Source organism: Pinus tabuliformis, chromosome 9, assembly GCF_031772625.1.
Source record: "Pinus tabuliformis cultivar Carrire ecotype Pingquan chromosome 9, CPIR1, whole genome shotgun sequence".
NCBI lineage: Eukaryota > Viridiplantae > Streptophyta > Pinopsida > Pinales > Pinaceae > Pinus > Pinus tabuliformis.
This window is the reverse complement of record NC_142307.1, coordinates 870,599,143-870,619,762: the sequence shown is the minus strand read 5'-3', so window position 1 is coordinate 870,619,762 and position 20,620 is coordinate 870,599,143. Positions and strand designations below refer to the sequence as shown.

Sequence of the window (20,620 nt, the reverse complement as noted above, 5' to 3'; positions counted from 1 at the left end):
TAAGTGTCAAGGAAAGGGAAGACTGCCAAGCGAAGAAGAGAAGGAGAGGAAGACTCCAAAGAAGAGGTCTCTAAGGAGACCTAGGGTTTTTGCAATTGCCTGAAAAAGAACCTTCAGTTGCCGAAAGAAGTACAAATGAAGAAAGAAGGCACTCCTGGAAGAACTAAAGGAAGAGACACTGTGTCTTGTGCTTGGAGGATCAACTAGTCAAGGGTCTAGGGTTTGGCATTTGTCAATTGACGCTTTAATAAGAGAAATTTGCAGAAGGGTTTTCCTCTCGAGGAGAGAGAGGTTTTGCCCTGGCTGAGAGCCAACATGTTGTGTTATTTTCTCTCTTGTTTTGGTAACTGTTTGATGAAGTAAGAGAACACACAAATAATAATAAGAGAAGATAGTTCTAGTAAGAAAAGTAGAAGTACTTCACAGATTGTTATCATCGTCAGAAGAATCTCATTATAACCCAAATGCCCTAGATTCTTCAACATAGAGCACCTTTAATACTCTAAAATGTGAACCCAAGAAGCATTAAAGCCCTGATAACATTTCTTAGATTTGATTTAGAATAATATCACTTTGACCTAGAGAAAAATGAATCTAGAGTGACACACTGATTCTTCTTCTTCTTCCTTGAAGAAGGTTGCCCTACCAAATGGTTGCTTCTATTCCTGCAATAATTCGGTTGTGTAGTTGTTTGCACTGTTTCTTTTGACTGCAGCTCTAGTGCATAATGGTAATCTTCATGTTCCTGCCTGTTCTGTTCATCACAACTGAATTTCTGTCCGCATTTCTCACAAACAAAAGATTCCTCCAAATCACTCTCATGCATGCCATGTGCTCTTTTTGTGTAAACTGAGTTGTGAGTAATGATTGTATCTCTCTGTTTTCCATTACTCCCATCAAAATGTGTATCTTCTGAAGTACACTGCACATTCTCAGCCAGATGTGATTCGATTTTAACTTGTTCAGCTGAAAAATGCACTCCACTTCCTTGGAATTTAGTCTTTGCTACATGGGTGATTTCTGTTGGAACACATTGTTTCTCGAGTTCACAAGGAAATGAAAGTGCTTCCCCTTTAGAGTGCTCCTCTATTAAGTTCTTGTTAGACAGAAACAATGCTGATTCTCTACAAGTATCAGGGTTCAAGGCACAGGTTTGATAGTCATGATTTTCAGCACAACTTGACGGTGCCATGGATGGAAGTCTGCAAATGTCAGCATTGAAATCTTGCCATGTTGTATTCAACTCTGTCATTTTGATCCCTTTGTACTGTTCCTCATTTGAAGTTTGCAACTCCAAAGAAATGCTACACTGCATGTCCCCTGAAAACATAACTTAATTAATCAACAAAACTCCATCTGATAATCATTCAAGCAGTTCTATAAAAGATCTTAGGATGATATTCAAAAGCAGGATTGCAATTGGAAAATCTCACAATACTTTGGTGTTTAGATTCTTTGGACGAAAATAAGACTGGAGAAGTGCAAATACAGATTACCTAACACCATTTAAATATTAAAAGAGCACATAGATACCAAGATGTTAAAACAGTTACTGGTAGCCAGTGTGACAGTGGCAGGACAGAACTCGAGGTTTTACATAACTCCTATGAATAGAAAGAGATATTACGAGTCCAGGTAAATTGCTGTGGAAAGGTCACAACTACAGAAACTAAAGATTTTCTCATCACAAATTAATCCTCCTGGAATAAAGGAAGCCACAATTGTGGGGACTTCTCATTCTTGCTATATAGTACTGAAGACATGCATGCACTGAGAGGGGGTCAATGACACTGAATAAATGGCACAAGAAAGAAAGGAGGAACCCTCTAAGCTCAGGAGAAAGTCCCATCCTCATATCAAGGTCCATGTGAAACAAGCTCAGACTACCTTACAAGAAACATGTGTTTTTCTTTCATTTCATTGGATCTGCTTGACTTAAATACAAATCTATACTGATATTTAATACTATTCTGCTTTATATAATATATATCAGAAAACTGAAAATAAATACCAGTAATTACATGAACATAGAATCATTGAAAATACTTGCACTTTTTACAAAGAGAGAGCAACCAGTTTAAGATATCAAAAAATGTCCAAGGGGGCCTAGGTTTGATGATTAAGCAGGGTTGGTGATGTTGCCCTCATCAAAGTTCAAACTTCCCAGAGGCATGTTTCAGTGTTTCAGCCCTTGTGGGCTGTCTTCCCTACACAAGCAGGTCACTGTAAACAATTGGGGCCAGGTGCAAGTCCTAGGCAATTTTTGTTGAATAGATAACCCTGACCAACAGCTTCTTAGCCAAAGGGATCTTTCAAAAGTGTTTTAGAGTGGCTACAGTTCACTGTCAATTCTTCCAGATTGGCAATGGGCTTGCTTGCCGCACAAGGATTTGGAAGCATCTTTTCAAAATAGAACATACAAGAATATCACAAAATGGACAGTCTACTAAAACCCTCCTATGAAGCATACAACATGTTAATGTGTTTAAGGTTGGCTATGTTTCAAACCTAAATCCATCAAAATCTCATTAAATATACAAGGATATATCGCGCATGAAAGTTGGCTATATTCCAAACCAAATCTGTTGAAACCCATCAAAACCAAAAATGGTAAAAATATGCTTACCTTCAAAACTCTTTAACAGAACATAAATTTATTTTTAACCAGCATAGAAAGGCACTGTCTTCTATAACAATTCCATTTATTATTAACCAAATAGGGCTTTTAGGCATAATTTGTCATAACGATGTAGACTTTAATGTTGGTCTAAGCGAAAATTTGAGTCTCAGTAAATGTAGCCAGCATAATGATATGGAAGAATGGAAAGCATTTGAAAATGCATTCTATTTCACCGAATGTTGCTATGAAATTGGCTCTTCATTTGATGAAGCCATTACAACATTAAAAAACATTTCTTCCTTTTGTGTTCTGCAATCTGTCTTCTATTGATGTTCTTTTGTAGTACATACTACATATAGAACTAATTTCATCTTGCAGTAAAAGCCACTTACCACATGGGCATGTTACTCCCATGTTATTTTGATAAGAGCTCATCATCTTGGATTTTATCCTTACGTGTCCAAGTGGGAAGGTAACTCTCACTTATATATAACTCACACTTCCAAGGGAAAAATTATAATCATGTTTCTCTAATCATAACACCCATAGAGGTAGAGGATTGGTGTCTCCGGGAGTTACACAAGGTGTTAATTCACATTAGTTGGTTTAGAGTCTGGATTTACAAATTTTTCAGCATGCATTACTCGTACATGTGGTGGTAATTTTAGTTAAGTTTACTGTGCACTTTTCTTTCTGCCAGTGGAATGCTGGAGTTTACTATGCAGTGTTATTTTTCTAGTAAAACACCCTTTGTTTATACAGAAGGACTAGGTGCTAGAAGGCCAATTTTTATGATTACTGCAATCCTCCATATTTTGCTGGTTGCAGTCCTTTCTTTGCATTAATGCAGTCCTTTGACAGCTGGGGCATCCTTCCCAGAATTTGAACCTGGGACATCACGGTGGTAAGCACCCCACTTACCACATCTTGAAGGACAAGTATACTGTGCACTTGCTGGATACTGTGTTAAGCGGTATTTTGCAACCATACAGCTGACTCTCATCATATCCACAACTAATGTTTTTGATTGAAGCAAAATCTTGAGACAGTTTTCTATATGACTGCATTATTTCCTTAACTTCTGCACAAGAGACAGATGCTGTTATAGTCCACAAAACAACTCAGAAAAGGTTTTAATTCACTAAATATTGTGCAAACTCCAGAGTATCTGTTTTGTTCTCCAGCAAAAGCACTAGTTGCCAAAAATGATTGATTGATTCAGCAATATCTACGACCCAGTTCAGTAAAATATGCTGCTGAAAAAGAATATAAATGTTGAGACTTAGCCATTAGGCTTTAATTAATGTAGAATAATCTTCTTCAGCTTTTAGTACCAAGGTGATCAATCGGTTTTATACTTGAAAAAATCCTTTCAAGGTGATCAATCGGCTTTATACTTGAAAAGTGCTTTCAAGGTGATCAATCGGCTTTATACTTGAAAAACTTTATTTTTTTATTTCTATTTTACAGAGATATTTAGACAAGTAAATCGACTTGCCTGAGTTAAGATGAGTTTATATATATTTTTAGGGAGACTTTGCAGTAATTATAATGGCCAGCTGCAAGCAACAATAAATCACAAACACTTCAGTCCGCTTGCTCCTTCAACATATGACAAAAAACACTATAATAGAAACTAACATAGGACGAGAAGACAATGTTCCAATAGTGCAAAATCAACGAAGGATTCCTCAAGGTAGTCAACATCAAATTGTTGATTTGGGGTAGCATCGGATGTGCTCTAGCCACGAAATTTGGTGGAGAGGTTGGAGGACATGAGATCTCCAATACCCAGAAAGGGTTTGGGCAGATTCTAAACAGATCAAGAGATATTAAAATAATTAATATTTTTAATGGAGTCCCTAAATTTAGACTTAGGGAAAATAAAATATTAATGTGTATTAATATGAATCTGTGTTAAAATGGTCCAAAAGACATGGATCAAGCCAGATCTAATCTTAGCCGTTGATTAGGGACTTAATCTCGGTTGTTGATATGTCAACAGGAAAAGCATAAGAGGAGGCTTGAGGGTCACTTGGAGAATACACCAAACTGATCAATCATTCTATTCTCTAGAGCGGGGTTTGCTAAGAGAGATAGAATTAGTGATCGGAGAGCAGCTGAGGGGCATTGAGTATAGAGAGAAAGACGCAGGAGCAGCCAGTGTTCACGCAGGGCCACGCAGAGGCAGCTAAGTGCTGCGCAGAGCACCAGAGGGGCTAGTGTAGCTGATTGAGAGGCTCCCAGAGTTGACGCAGGGGCCTCCTGGGGCTAACGCAGGCCAAGATAGGTTGATGTAGGGCCAACGCTGGGCTCGAAGAGGCTGACGTAGTCCAAATTGGATAGACGCTGGAGTTTCTGGGGCAAATTGGTGCTGAGTAGCTGCCAAAAGGATTATCTGGGGTTTCAGCCAATAGATTTGTCAGAAACTGAGAGGTATTACTGCCAAGGAAATTCTCTGTTGGGTAGGCCAGTTTCGGCACCCAGATTGTACTCTAATATTGCTTAATAAGAAAACCCTTAGATAGCTGCACCAGTTTTCCCACATTGGGTTTTTCCAAGGACATCAGTCCAAAATAATGGTGTCATATGGTGTGTTTGTTCTTGTTTCTTTTAGTTGTTGATCCGTAATATGTTGAGCATGCACTGGTGTTTATTTTCAGTATTTACTTTGTAAATAACTTGTTAAGGAAAATAACAAGTAGGTAGGGTTTCCAACTAGGTAAACTTAGAAACTTCAACACAAACCTCTATCCGTTTCTCAAATAGAGCCACATTTCTCATTCACAAAGTCAAATCTCAGAGAATCTTAGGAGACTATCCACTACAGTCATCCTAATCTTTAGACCCATCTTCACTTGTTCCATTGGTCAACTTCACATTCATCAAAAAGTATACAATTCCTTGAATTGATTATGGAAGGCGACTTTTAACCCAATACATTCCCTATTGGAATAAATGCTTCTCTCACCTCTAAAAGGGTTACTTCGTTCAACACTTAGTTTCTTCTGTATTTTCAAAAGATCAGTACAATTTTGTGAATGTTGTCCTTCACTTGGGGCCAAGCATTTCGAGGAAGCTCCATATTGCTGTTATAGACTATAGTAGCCAATGATTATTTTGAGTTGGGTATGTGCAATGCATTCTTGGCCACATCAGCACATATACAATGCTTCTTTATTTCTCCCACCCTAACATATGCAATGCTACCAAAATATTTCATCTGGGCTCCCAATAACAACCTATGTCACAAGGCTCGTCGAACTTTGACCTTGAGGTTCGAATTTTGGCGAACTTTAAAAAAAAATTGAGGTTCGGCGAACCTCATCAAACCTCAGAGCCATTGACCAAGTCCACAGATCAAAACTCATAACTTCATGTCACAACTCAAGCATGTAATTTATCCTTGCAGTTTCCATGTTTGTGATCACATTTTTGATGTTTAACGATGTTGATTTCTTACTATTTTATCCTATAATTCAATATATATATATATATATATATATATATATATATACACACACGAACCTAAAGGCGAACCTCATCAAAAAATTCAAACTCAAACCGAACCTAATCATTGTTGAACCTAAACTCGAACCTGAACCATGCGACATTGATAACAGCGATGGCCAATACAACTACCGATATAGCTCATCTTTGTTCTCAACAACAGGTATGGCAAGCATAGAAACCAATATAACTGAGTTATATTTTCAGTGGCCAACACAACTACCGACACTAACCTTCGCTCTTGGTGGTCCATCCATGTGTGAGAATTGAAGGAGGTAAATCAACTTGACATCTAAGTCAATTTTGACTTAGCTTTGGTCATTTGATCACTTGAACAGGTTTGACTTAGACTCAACCTGGTGATTCAAGACCTTTCTTTCATATGTAGTATTCAATGAACCCTTGACTATAGCAAGAATCCCAAGCAGTGTGGCAACAAATAACAATTTTGAAGGTTGCTACCATATATCAATTCTATTTTTTTGAAATTAGTTGTAATAATAGTTTAAGAAATCACAGATCTTTTGGCAAAATTGCAAAGAATCACGAGTTGAATAGCAAAAAAATCGACAAAGGAAAAATTGGCATTTTTATTGAAAAGAAATCATATTTTTTAAACATGAAATCAACAAGGAAAAAAGGGCATTAATAGAAAAAATCGGAAAATCATGTTTAAAAAAAAAGTAATCGACAAGGAAAAATTGGCATGTCTAGCAAAAATTGGAAAAAGCACACCAAGACTAGTGAAAATAGTAGTGTGAAATCGCTTATAAAGTGGCAATTTCTGATTTTCTAAGGCTATTTTGTTGGAATGATCGTAATCTTCACATGTGGTCATTTATGGCTAAGCATCTTCTGTATTGTATTTTTTATATATTTGACTAGGTTGCCTTAGTCACGTGTGTGCCAATAATCCATTCTTTAAGAGACAACTTCCTTCTTGTTGGGACACCTCACTTGAGTTGTGTATAAATCTCTATTTTGATAAACGACTAGTTCAAAACTGACTCGGCCGAGTTGGTCCGAGTTATGCCCCCACCAGGTCGACTCAATCTTTGAACCAGAACATCCAACCAGGTTATTACCGAGCTGGCCAAGTTGTCTAATGACTCGGTAATAACCTGGCCAGCTCGGTGACATCAGCCCGAAAAAGCCAGAACCACATAGTTTTTTTTTTGGAATTTGATTTTTGGGGACCCCAAACCCATTTCTAATCTGACTTTAGGTTCTTTGGGGTCCATTCCCCTCTCCTAAACCCTATAAAACCCACCCAACCCCTCTCATTTTCTCACAGCCATCTCATTGCATTTGAGTGAGCATTTATGAGGAGATGTGGAGTTTGTTTTTGGAGCGGCAGTGAGGAGTCTTGGGCAAGCATTGTAGCAGGAGTGAGGAGCTTCTTGGGCAGCCATTGGAGCAACATTGAGGAGTTGGTTTGTTGGAGCAACCTTGAGGAGGAAGTTTGTGCCTAGAAGTGTTTTTTTTTCACTTGTAAAAATCTGTTTTTGCTTATTTATTTTTTGGTGCAAATCTCGAAATTGAAAAGAGTGTTTTTTGTGAAAGAAATGAACATTGAAGCAATGCTATTTTTTTTGTTTTCATTTTCATATTTTTTCCTTTGATTTTAAAATGAATAAATGGCACCTAGAGTGAAAGATGCTGCTTGGGCATATGTTGAAATGGTTGATAGTCAAATGCATTGCAAATTTTGTGATAGAGAAATTAAGGAAGGTCCTAAGGGCATTAATAGGTTGAACCAACACTTGGCAGGGATTAGAGGCCAAATTACTCCATGTGAATCACCAGAAATTGGGGAGATTAGGAAGGATTTGTTAGCCAACTTTGATAAGTTTAAAGAAGAAAAGGCCAAGCAAAAAGAATTAGAGGCTGAAATTGGGAGGAAGAGGAGTATACAAAAAATGCTGGCTACTAACCTCCATTTTGATTTTGAGGGTTCTTCCTCTATCCCTTGTACTAATGCATCCAACCCCTTCCGATATGTTCCTCCCTCTTTGGAGTCTATTCAAGAAAAGGGTAAGGTTAAAATGAAAAAGAACGATGATATGAATATCAAAAGTTATTTCACTGTCACACCCTCCTCTCCATCAGATGCACATGGTCCTCAAGCTAGTAGAACTTTGCAGCCCACTTTAGATGACCATTGGAAGAAATAATTGAGGGAGACTGCTTGTGATTACATATGTAGATGGTGGTATGATGCTGATATCCCCTTCAATGCTTCTAGTTCACCATATTATGAGCCTATGTTTGAGCCTACTCATGGGCAAGAACAAGATGCACCATCACGTCAGATGGATCAACTGGTCAAAGGAACTGTACCATCATAAACTTTCTTATCTTCTGCCCATAGGGAACCATGTTTCTAAAATCAGTTGATGCATCTGATAAGGTAAAAGATGGACAATTGTTGTTTCAGCTATTGGATGAGGTTGTTGAGGAGGTTGGGGTGGCTAATGTAGTTCAATTCATCACAGATAATGCCTCTAACTATGTTCTTGCTGGTAAACTATTAGAGGAAAAACACAGAACTATCTTTTGGACCCCATGTGCTGCATAGTGCATAGACCTCATGCTTGAGGATATTGGCAAATTAGATTGGGTTAAAAACACTGTAGATCATGCCAAAAGCATAACAAAATTTATCTACAATCATTCATGGATTTTGAGCCTTATGAGGAGACACACAGGGGGCAGGGATATTATTAGGCCTGCCATCACTAGATTTGCTACTCATTTTTTGACATTGCAATCTATGCTTTCACAACATAGAAACTTGCAAAAGATATTTTCCAGTGAAGAATGGAATCAAAGCTAGTGGTCTCACAAACAAGATGGCAAAGAATTGAAAAAGAAAGTTAATGAAGAAATATTTTGGAGAAAGGCAGCAGAGACTGTGAAGGTCGCTGAGCCACTGGTTAAGGTGTTGTGGTTGGTGGATGGGGAAAGATTGGCTATGGGATTCATTTATGAGGCTATGGATCAAGCAAAGGAGCAAATAAAGAGGGCATACAAGGATAAAGTGGCTAAGTATGGGCCCATTTGGGCAATCATTGATGAAAGATGGAACAATAAACTCCATCGCCTTATACATGTAGCTGGGTATTTTTTGAACCCACGGTATCATTATAAAGCTCTGGCAGCAGGACCTTTGAATGGGGAGGTTAGAGATGGATTGATTGACTACATTGATCACATGATCCCATTGGAGTGTGATCAGCTGGAGATACATCGACAGGTCACAACCTTCAGCAAAGCCACAGGTACCTTTGGGAAGAACCTAGCAAAGATTGCAAGGGAAGAAGATGAGCCAGGTAAACAAAAATTTCAATTTTCAAATTCTTCATACTTATTTTGTTAAATCGTTTATAATTTGAAAGTTGGATACAATTTGTATTTTGTTGAGCTAGCTCATTACACTCCTATGTTTTTTACAGCATAATGGTGGGAGGCTTTTAGTAGCCATTGTCCTGAATTGTAGAAGTTTGCAATTCGTATTTTGAGTCAAACTTGCAGTGCTACTGGGTGTGAGCACAATTGGTCTGTCTTTGAGAGGATTCACGTGAAGAAGAGAAACCGTTTGGATCAAAAAAGATTAAATGATCTAGTCTATGTCCAATACAACCTTTGACTCAAACACAACCAATTGCTGAACAAAAGACCTGATTTAGATCCCATTGTGTTGGAAGACACTGATCCAACATTAGATTGGGTAGTGGAGAGTTATCCAATAGAGTTTGATTCTGATGAGGATCTTGATTTGGATTTACAGGTGGAGACATCACTCGAACATAATGTTCAGTTGAATGCAGATCCTAATCCACTTGTACCAGCCTCAAGGCCAGCCCCAAGTCCTCCAGTTGCAAGCGCTTCCTTTGCTCAGCCACGACAAAAGTGCATATCTCGTCTATCTCAACTTGCAGCGGCTGCACAGCTTGCTAGTGCTACCACTTCTACAGTTGCAGTTGGAGATGATGATGAGGAGGAGCCATGGGCTGGCCTGTCTGACTCTGATCCAGAGGTTGAGCCAGATGATCTTGGCTCCTCTAGCAGTAGCCAGTAGTACTGGTCACAGTTTACTTTTGTTGTAGAGGCCATTTCTAGCCTCCTTGGTTATGTGCCTTTGTTTCAATCTCTATATCATCATCATGTATGTATTGGACAGTGCATTGGGTGCCATTTTGATGTAATGGATATATTCATGAGCCTACTTTGATCATATGTTATCTTCTATCTAGATTCTAATGATGTGTGTTTGGAAACATGAATGAAAATCTTTAAAATTATGTTTTTTTATAAAAAATAAATAAATATTTAATGTATTTTTTACAACGATCGAGTCATTGAAATCTAGTCGGCCGAGTCGATACTGAGTTGGAGTCGGAGTCAGAGTTTTAAAACATTGATCTAAACTTCTTCTTCCTTGTTAAACCTGTCATTTGAACCTGATTTAGAGTCATGGCCAATAAAACTGTCCAAGGGCTAGTTTTAGGTCTAAAACTAGGGTTTTTAGCATTTTTTGGGGCAACACAATTTTCTAGGGTTTTACCTTCTATTTCAGCAACACCCTTATTCTTTGGCACATTTTTGGTCCTTTCAGCATATTCAAATAGATTTTTCACCAATTTGTGCCCTCTTCTTGTTGAAGTTGTAACCAGTGTCAGTCTTCATAATGTAATGTAAATCCATCATTGATGTATTTATTATATTAATTATTATAATTTATTTTGGTCAAAGCATGTTTTCATGCTTATACATTAAAAAAAAGTCAAAAAAATCTATTACGAGTCAAAAGAAAATGTATTTGAGTCATGTCCCATTTGGACATTTGTAAGAAAAAGGAATTTGAATTTTTGTTTGAGTCAAAGTCCACCAAATGAGCAAGTCAACCCTCCTTGGAAAAAGTCGGCCTAGTCCTCCAACAGACACCTATTCAACCTCCTGGACAACTATATATAAAGGAAAATTTAACCCATTTGAAGGACAATCAATGATCATCAAAATAACTACTTTCTACACCTAAAAATTAAGTATACAAAATTAAAAGAGAGAAAAGGCAAGGAGAATCTCGCACATGTGAAGAATGATTTTTGTGAACAAGAAGAATTTTTTGTGCTACTGCAAGCTTGAAATTTCAGGGGCCAAAATTTTAGGAAGTTGGCCAGTTTGACCTATGTTGACTTTGACTTTGAAGGTGACTTGGAGGAGGGTTGTGTTACCAAACAATATTGCAGGGGTCCTAGGAAGGGTTCCAAAGGGACTATTACCAGACCAAGTGGCAACAATGGGACAAGGACCCATTGTCACCTCAGTTGATGTCCCCCACTCTTTACGGACTTTCACTGATGGTAGGAGTTCCGGTATAAAGGAAATCACTAGAAGGGATAAGTCAATGATGAGGTACAATGTGATTTCCAAAGCCCATTCAATGGAGAGGCTCAAATAATAACTATCTTGCTTGCTTCAAGGGCAAGGTAAGGGGCTCTCCAAGAAAGGCTCAAAGGGAGTCCTAGACCTAGGCAAAAGGGATAGGCTCTTCTGAAGGATATCCTAGACCTAAGGCTCTCTAAGGAAACAAGGTTCCCTAAGTGGTTTGCAATATAAAGAACAAATTATGATATGGGACCACAGACAAAAGGCTTGGGAAGATCCAAGCTTAACCTAGGGTTTGAATGATCCTTGAAAGAGTGTCTAGGTTAAGCAAGCATAGGGGAAGGTAACAAGAATAGTTAACTTATGTTGATTTTTTGAGTAGGTGGACTTTCAGGATGCCACTAACCAAAGGAGACCTAAAACAACCAATTTTGGAGCTAGGGCTTGGTGTTTCTCACAAAGCAACCGTGGGATAAGCCTAAAATTTGGAGGGCTAGTAGAAGACACCCTAGCACAATTCCTCACCAACTCACTCTGCAAGAGGATGGCTCAAATGGAATTTGCTTGATGCCCTAGCTAGGCTGTCTAGGGTTAGGGCCAAAATTTTTGGGAGGAGGTAAAGATAGGTTTTAGGGTGATCACCAAGGACAAAGATTAGTGCCTAGCCAATTGAGATGAATGGAGTCAAGACAAGTTTGATTTTGATTTTTTTGCTCTACCAAGGAGTCCTTGCAACTTTGCTAGCCTAGAGAGGCACTAGTTAGGTCACAAGAGAAATTTATACTTCGCTTTGTAAAATTTGATGGATTTTTGTTGGAATTTCTAACTTTAACTCGTTAGAAATTCTTCTTGTACTATCTGATTTATTTCTTCCTACTTTTTCAATTACTTAACAAGTTATTTACCATGTAAATACTGAAAATAAATACAAGTACAGTATCAACACATACAAATCATCAACTAAAAGTAAACAAGCACACAAGTGACATTGTTGTTTTTGGACTAATGTCCCTGGAAAAACCCAATGCGGGAAAACCGGTGCAGCTATTCAGAGGGTTTTATTATTATGCAGTTTTAGAATAAAACCTGGGTGCCAGAAATGGCTCACCCAACAGAGAATGCCCTCGGCAGTAGTACCTCTCAATCGGAGACAGATATTCTGGCTAAATCACCGGATGAATGATCCCCCAACAACAATGCAGCTTCTGTTGCTCTACGTCACTTGATAGGGACCGTGTCACCCTTTCGGCTCTCCATCTCCCAATCTGTCACACGAAATTCTCCCAGCGCTGCCTCTAGGCCCTGCGTCAGCCTCTCTAGGCTCTTCATCACCTTCTGGAGCCTCTGCGTCAGCCCCTAGACCCTCTGCATCTCACAAGCTGGCCCTCTTTGGCTCTGCGCAACTCTTGGCTGCCTCTTCGTAGCCTCTAGCTGGCTCTGCGTCAACCTCTCTCGGCTCTGCGCTGATCCTCCTGGTACTAACTCTGCCTCTTTGCTATGTATTCACTTCACTGCCCATCAGCTGCAACTCAGATCACTCACTTGATTTCCTTAGCAAACCCTGCCCCAAAAAATTGAATTCTTGATCTCTCTTGGTGTGTTCTCCAACTGAACCTCAAGCCTCCTCTTATACTTTTCTCATTGGTCCATCAATGACCGAGATTAAATCTCTAATCAACGGCTAAGATTAGATTTGGCTTGATCCATGACTTTTAGACCATTCTAACCCAGTTTTATATTAATACCCATTAATATTTTATTTTTCCTAAGTTTAGACTTAGGAACTCCATTAAAAATATTAATTATTTTAATATCTCCCAAACCGGTTAGAATTTGCCCAAACCATTTCTGAGTCTTGGAGATCACATGCGCTTTAGCCTCTCCACCAACTTTCATGGCTAGAGCACATTTGATGCTACCCCAACTCAACACTCCCTCTTAGCGAGGACTGTGCTCTAGTAATACTCCTCATTGAGTATCACCCTGATCATCGAACATCGGTCCCTGTGCTGATGCTAGGCCTCCCTGCCCAACACCCTTTTCACTGCTGCATCTTGCACTACTGCCCATGGTCCTGCCATTGCCACTGCTGCATCTGTATGGTAGTTCCCTCTGCATCTGTGATGCTGCCCATGGCCCTGCCACTGCCATTGCTGCATCTGCACTGCATATCCCCTCTCATCATGCTGCATCGTGCTGCCCATAGAACTGCCACTGCTAACTGCTGCACTGCAACTCAATTATTGAGAAGTAACTGATCCTCCTAACTCTGACATCTCTGTCAAGCTAGAAACACTCTCAATGCTGAAGCTCCTTCTATCACTAACAAGTGCTCCCTCTACTGACCTGTGCGCTGCCGCATCTTAGACTGTTGCCTCATGTTGTCCTGGGACTCCTGCACTGTAGCACTCTCTGTCACTCCATCCACATCCGTATCTACCAACATTCGCCAATCCTGCTACTCCACTTCGAGGCTCCCGTAGCAGGGTATAATTCAAGAGGTTGGGTACCTCAAGGATCCTGCCCCTCATCGCCTGTAGTCTGTCTGACTACAGCTCGATGTCTCCCCACTTCCTCTCAAGTGGCAAATGAGCACTCATGGCACAGTGGTCATCTATCTCGACTTCTTTCTCCGCCTTCGCTAGCGTTGCCTTGGTCTCAGAAGCCTCTCCCTTGCTCTTCTTCCTAGGACACTGGTTCGCAAAATGACCCAGTTCCCCACAATGGAAGCACTTGACCTTGGAGAGGTTGTTCTTCTTCCGTTTCTCCTTCTTTTCCGCAGATGCTTGAGCCGCATCCTCTTCTTCCTCCTTGATTCTGACTCCTTTCCCGCTACTCCCCGCCTTGGTCAACCGTCTGAACTCTTCTTGATGAAGAGCTGCCCACAGTTCCTCCCAATCCAGAAGGCTCGACCTGCCCAGTAAGCTCTGGACAAATACCTACCAATCCTCTGAGACTGCGTTCAATGCGGTTCTCACCAACATCTCCTCATCTACGTGGCCCCCATGGAAGTCAGCGAGTCTCAGATCTCCGTCAATTCCTTGAGGAAGATATCTATTTGCTCTCCCCTCTACATCTGGTATGACCGCAATTGATTTTCAAGTAACATCTTCCTCTGCATGGAAGTATGCTGATACAACTTCTTCAGGGCCTCCCACAATTCATTTGTCGTAGTCTACTCGGCAATATGCGGTACCACATGATCCTTGACCCCATCAAGGATGATGCACTTTGCTCTAGCCATTGCATCCTCGTACTTTTCATTCTCAGTTGGGTCAACTATGTTGGAATTTCTAAGTCTATCTGATAGAAATCCTTCCTTGTACTTTCTGAATTATTTCTTCCTACTTGTTCTGTTAACTAACAAGTTATTTACCATGTAAATACTGAAAATAAATACAAGTACAGTCTCAACACATACAGATCATCAACTGAAGGAAAAACAAGCACACAAGTGACACCGTTATTTTTGGCCTAATGTCCTCGGAATAACCCAATGCGGGAAAACCGGTGCAGCTATCTGAGGGATTTATTATTAAGCAATTTCAGAGTACAATCTGGGTGCCAAAAATGGCTCACCCAATAGATAATTCCCTCGGCAGTAGTACCTCTCAGGCGAAGACAAATATCAACCCCAATCTGCACCACGAAATCTCCCAACATCAGCCTCTAGGGTCTACGTCAGCCTCTCTGGCCCAACGTTAGCCTCTAGGGACTCAACGTCAGCCTCTAGAGCCTCTGTGTCTCCCACGTTGTCCATCCTTAGGCTCTCCGCAGCTCCTAGTTGCCTCTGCGTGGCCTCTAGCTGCTTCTGTGTGGCCTCTATCTGGCTCTGCGTCAACCCTCTCCTGGCTTTTGCATTGATGCTCCCGATACTATCGCTGCCTCTCTGCGACTGCATTCACTTCCCCTTAGCTGCAACTCTGATCACTCCTTCGATTTCCTTAGCAAGCCCTGCCCCAGAAAATCGAATTCTTGATCAACTCGGTGTGTTCTTTGTTAAAATTGGCAACTATGGCCAAACTCCATGTGGGTCATCTTATTTATGGCAGCTGATATTTTTCTTAGATCCCTCTCATCGAGAGGTGTAGGATTGATCTAAAGATCATCCGATTCCGATAAGTATTCATGGAGATATAAATTTATTAGTGTTATGGGACAATTTGTCAAGGTCGGCCAGCAACCAAATAAACCCCACTTGTGCTCAACGTTTTAGTATAAATAAAGGAGGAGTTCAAGTCATTTAACACTCATCTCTTGTGATCTCACTCTCCACTTGTTTTGGGTTTTTGGTGGAAGAGGAGGTCTAGGGGAGATGCCTTCTACGCAGCCCAAAGAAGGGTCATCTAGGAGAGCCCTAGCCGCAGACTTGTAGTAGATTTGGCTGCAGATCTAAGAGGCCCTAATATGCAACTAGAAGAGCCCTAATCCGCAGCTAAAGGGAGCCCTAATTCGCAGCAAAGGGAAGGCCCTAATCCACAATTAGAGGAAGCCCTACGCTGCCCTACCTAAGGGTGGTATGAAGATGCCCTAGCCGCAGCAAGAGAGGATCAAGAAGAGGACAGTTTGAGGGCTATGAAGACAAGTCCGAGTTGTTGTTCAAGGGCTAAGTTGCTAGGTAGTGAAGGCCGAAGAGCTAGAGGGGCAAAACGTTGAAGAAGAAGGTGTGTTTGGGCATGCGTAGGGACTGTCTCATGACAGTGCTAGGCCGTAGGTCTTAGCACACAGAAAGAGCTGCGTAGAGGGCTGTTAAGGTGGACTAGCCCCTTAGAAGGTAGCGTGGACAAAGAGGAGGCTTCACTAGGAATGCTGCAAACCTTTGAGGGTTGGTTTGTGGACTGTCATAAGGGTTTAGAGCTGCAGCACGTGCCCTAACCAGGGCTGTCACAAACGCAGAAGAAAACATTAGTTCAACAGTATTTTGCAGGGGTGTTGGATCCTAGTTTAGGATCAATAATACAGTTGGCTGCTGTCCTAAAAGGTCACCTAGCTGCTGTTGTTGTAGGTGACAACAGGGCCATGTTTGGGTATGATATGCTGGACATATTATGGGACAGAAGCAGTATGTACAGCAACATGTATAGGTACAACTGTTGCAGTGGAAATAGTATGTACAACAGCATGTATAGGTAAAACTATTGTAGTGGAAGCAGTATGTACAATAGCATGTATAGGTAAAACTATTGCATAGTGGAGGCACTATGTACAGCAGCATGTATAGGTACAACTATAATGATTGCAGCATAGTGGAGGCAGTATGTACAACAACACGTATGGGTACAACCAGTGTTTTTAAAACCGGAACCGGTGACTGGACCGGTCCACCTAATGAACCGGTTTACCGACCAGAACCGGTCTAACCGGGACTGGTTTGGTCTAAACGAACCGGTTTTTAAAAAATACATTAAATAATTAATTTTTAATGAAACAAAACTATTTTTAAGATGTAAAACCATGATTCCAAGCCAATAGAGACAAAATATGCAAAGTTTGCTCATTTATATACCATGCAAAGGTGAATATATCAAAATGGCACCGAGTGCAATACATATCATCGACAAAATAGCAAAATACATAAGAAATGAGGCTCTAAATGGCCTATAAAGTCCAAAAACAATGCTGCAAGCTATGAGGCCATTGGCCTACTACAAGTCTACAGTGTACACATGATCAATCATCAAGTCCATCACCACTACTAGACACAGGATCATCATCAGGAGCTACATAGACATCATCTGATTCAGAGTCTGAGGATGCCTCAGCCTGATCTGCAACATCAGTATCAATGCCACCAATGACAATAGAAGTGGACCTAATGGAAGCACGAGTTTGTCGACCTGCACGACTAGTGCCTTCCATTGGTTCCTTGCCTTTCCTTGATGCCGCTACTGATCCTGGTTCTGATGCCGCCACATAATCTGCCTCATCCCCCGCTAAAGCCATGTCGATATCAAAATCAGCCTCAAACACAGGATCTTCAGTCTCCTCCACCCATTCTGATGTTGGATCAATATCGTCCAACACAATGGGATCTAGATCAGGTGATTTGCTCATCATTTGGTTCCTCCTCAGTCGAAGGTTGTATTGCACAAAAACAAGATCATTTAACCGTTTTTGTTCCAAACGGTTTCTCTTCTTCGTGTGTATGCGCTCAAAAACAGACCAATTGCGCTCACAACCTGAAGCACTGCAAGTTTGATTGAGGACTCTAATTGCAAACCTTTGCAATTGAGGATACTGGCCACCAAATGACTCCCACCAATGTGCTGCAAAGAAAAAGACAATAATTAGTAACTTAGTTTATAATTTGAATTGTAAAGAACGTAAACAATTTTAACTTGAAATGAAAAACAAAATGGAAATTGGAATTGCTTACCTGGTTGGTCCACATCTCTTGCCATCTTTGCCAAGTTTTTGCCAAAAGTACCACTTGCCATATTGAAAATAGTAAGCTGTCTATGTATTTCCAACTGGTCTACATGGTTAGGGACCATGCGCTCCAAGCAATCAATCAATCCAGCTCTGACCTCCCCATCATGCCGATCTCCTAGCCGATTTTTATAGTGATACCTTGGGTTCAAAAAATACCCGGCTGCATGTATAGGACGATGGAGTTGATTGTTCCATCTGTTATCAATGATCTCCCATATACGGCCATATTTAGCTAACCTGTCCTTGTAAGCTGCCCGTATCTGCTCCTTTGCCTGATCCATAGCTTCATAAATGTAGCCCATGGCCAATCTTTCCCCATCCACCAACCTTAGCACCTTAACAAGGGGCTCGGTAATTTTCACAAGCTCTACAGACCTTTTCCAAAAATAAGTGTCTAACACTTTCTTTTTGGTGTCTTTTCCATCTGGTCTACGAGCCCACCGAGATTCAGACCATTCTTCAGAGGAAAACATTTTCTGCAAGTTTTTATGTTGACCATTGAGACATTGCAATGTGAGGAAGTGAGTTGCAAATCTCGTAATTGCAGGCCTAACAAGCTCTTTGCCTCCAGTGTGTTTCCTCATTAGGCTCAATACCCATGAGTGGTTGTAAATGTATTTTGTAATGCACTTGGCATGCTCTACAGTGTTTTTTACCCACTCCACCTTGCCTATATCCTCAAGCATGAGGTCTATGCAATGTGCAGCACATGGAGTCCAAAATATGGTCTTATATTTGGCCTCAAGCATCTTTCCAGCAAGAACATAGTTTGAGGCATTATCAGTGATGACCTGCACAACATGCTGCTCCCCAACTTCCTGAATAATGTTATCCAAAAGCTCAAATAGAAGGCTTGCATCCTTTACCCTATCAGATGCATCAACTGATTTCAAAAACATGGTTCCTTGAGGGCAAGAAACAAGGAAATTAATGATAGTGCGGTTCTTTCCATCGGTCCATCCATCTGACATAATGGAACAACCTGTTTTGAGCCATGACTCTTTAAACTCAACCAAATACTCATCAATGGAAGATATCTCTTTTTGCAAAAGAGCTCCCCTCAAGTCATGCATACTAGGGCCTTTGAAGCCCTTTCCTGCAGCTATAACAGAGTCCCACATAGCTTGGTAATAAGGTGAGCGAGCAGCATTAAATGGGATATCTGAATCATACCACCATCTAGCAATGTATTGGTGAGAAGTTTCTTTGCATTGTTTTTTCCAATGTTGATCCAAAGTGGGTTGAGAACTTGGCTGGGAGGAAGTGGGATTAGATTTAGAAGAGGCAATGTTGGCAGAAGATGAGAAATAACTTTGGATGTTTGCTCTCTTTGTTCCTTTTGATGGTTGGCCAACTCCAACAGAAGGATGAACATAGTGAAAGGGGTCATTGGTGGAAGGGATAGAAGTGGAGTCTTGAATCTCATAATCATCATACCCACTCTCTTTCATAAGATTCATGGCTTCTACTAATTCCCTCTTCCTTGCAATTTCATCTTGGATGGCCTTCTCCCTAGCCTTATCCTCATAAAATTTTTCAAGCTTGGCAATGTATTCTGCCCTAATAGGACCTAACAGTTCTTTTGGTGCATCACATGGCTTTCTTTTGGTGCATCATATCATTTTTCCATCAATTACATCACAATGAACCCATGCATCGTCCGTTCCTTTTGGAGCCATGTTTGCTTGAAATAATAACAATTTGCAAAGAAATCTGCCATTTAAAAAAAAATTGCAGCTAAGCAAAATGGAAAACCAAAGATAAATGTAGAAAAACAAATGCACACGCAAGGCTCAAGCTACAAAATTTGATAGCATAGAGCTAGAGAGTTTATAGCATACATGATAGATCATAGAAGTGAGAAGTTTATAAGTATAACACATTAAAAAAAATTCATGGACAGCAGACTCAAATGAGGAATTATCAAGTGCAAATCCTTACCTGGAAATGCAAACTAGCTCCCTTAGCCTCCTCTTGAAGATGGCAACTCCACTGACAGCTACACACTATCTCCAAAATAGCTCCAACTCCAACTCCAAGATGACTACTTCAGCAAAAACTCCACACTCTCCAAGCTCACAAACAAACTCACAAACACTCACAAACACTCCAAATCAGTTGTGTGAGACAAATGAGAGTGAGAGGGGTCTCTTATAGCAAGTGTGAGGGTGTTTTTGGAGGGAAAATACCTTTCCCTCCCCCCCAAAACCCCTAAACCACCCCTAAACCACAAAACCGCTGCACTTTTTTCATTAATCGGCGGGCTGTCCATAAACCGGCCGGTTTAGGACGGAACCGGCCGGTTTTGACCGGTTAGGGCCAGATTTTGGGCACATGAGGCTCTAAACCGGGTTTTTTAGGCCGGTTCCGACCGGCCAGGCCTCCAACCGGCCGGTTAGACCGGTTACCGGTTTTTGTGGCCGGTTTTTAAAACTATGGGTACAACTGTGAGTGGTGCAGCATAGTGCACCGTGATGGGTACAACCATGACTGGTTGCATTTCCGTGACAAGAGCAGCGCAGTGAATGGGTGCAACATGATGACGAGATGCAGCACGCTGGAGAATCAGTTGAAGCAACTTGTCTTCAACTGATCTCATGTATCATCTTCTTAGAGATGATCTATGATCTTATCTAGATAAGTCAAAGTGTTGACTTCTATTGTAAA

General features: G+C 40.7%; 1 protein-coding gene across 2 annotated transcripts in view; it reads right to left on the bottom strand.

Annotated features, from left to right (window-relative positions):
* Nucleotides 1–376: 376 nt before the first annotated feature.
* LOC149151548 (DNA polymerase eta-like) overlaps nt 377–20,620 on the bottom strand; it is a 492,067-nt gene continuing 471,823 nt past the window's right edge. For both annotated transcript variants that reach the window (XM_089439884.1, XM_089439885.1), the window contains one exon: nt 377–1,320. In XM_089439884.1, the coding sequence (XP_089296010.1) occupies nt 569–1,320 (752 nt within the window). In that variant the 3' untranslated portion in view covers nt 377–568. The remainder of the gene's footprint in view (nt 1,321–20,620) is intronic.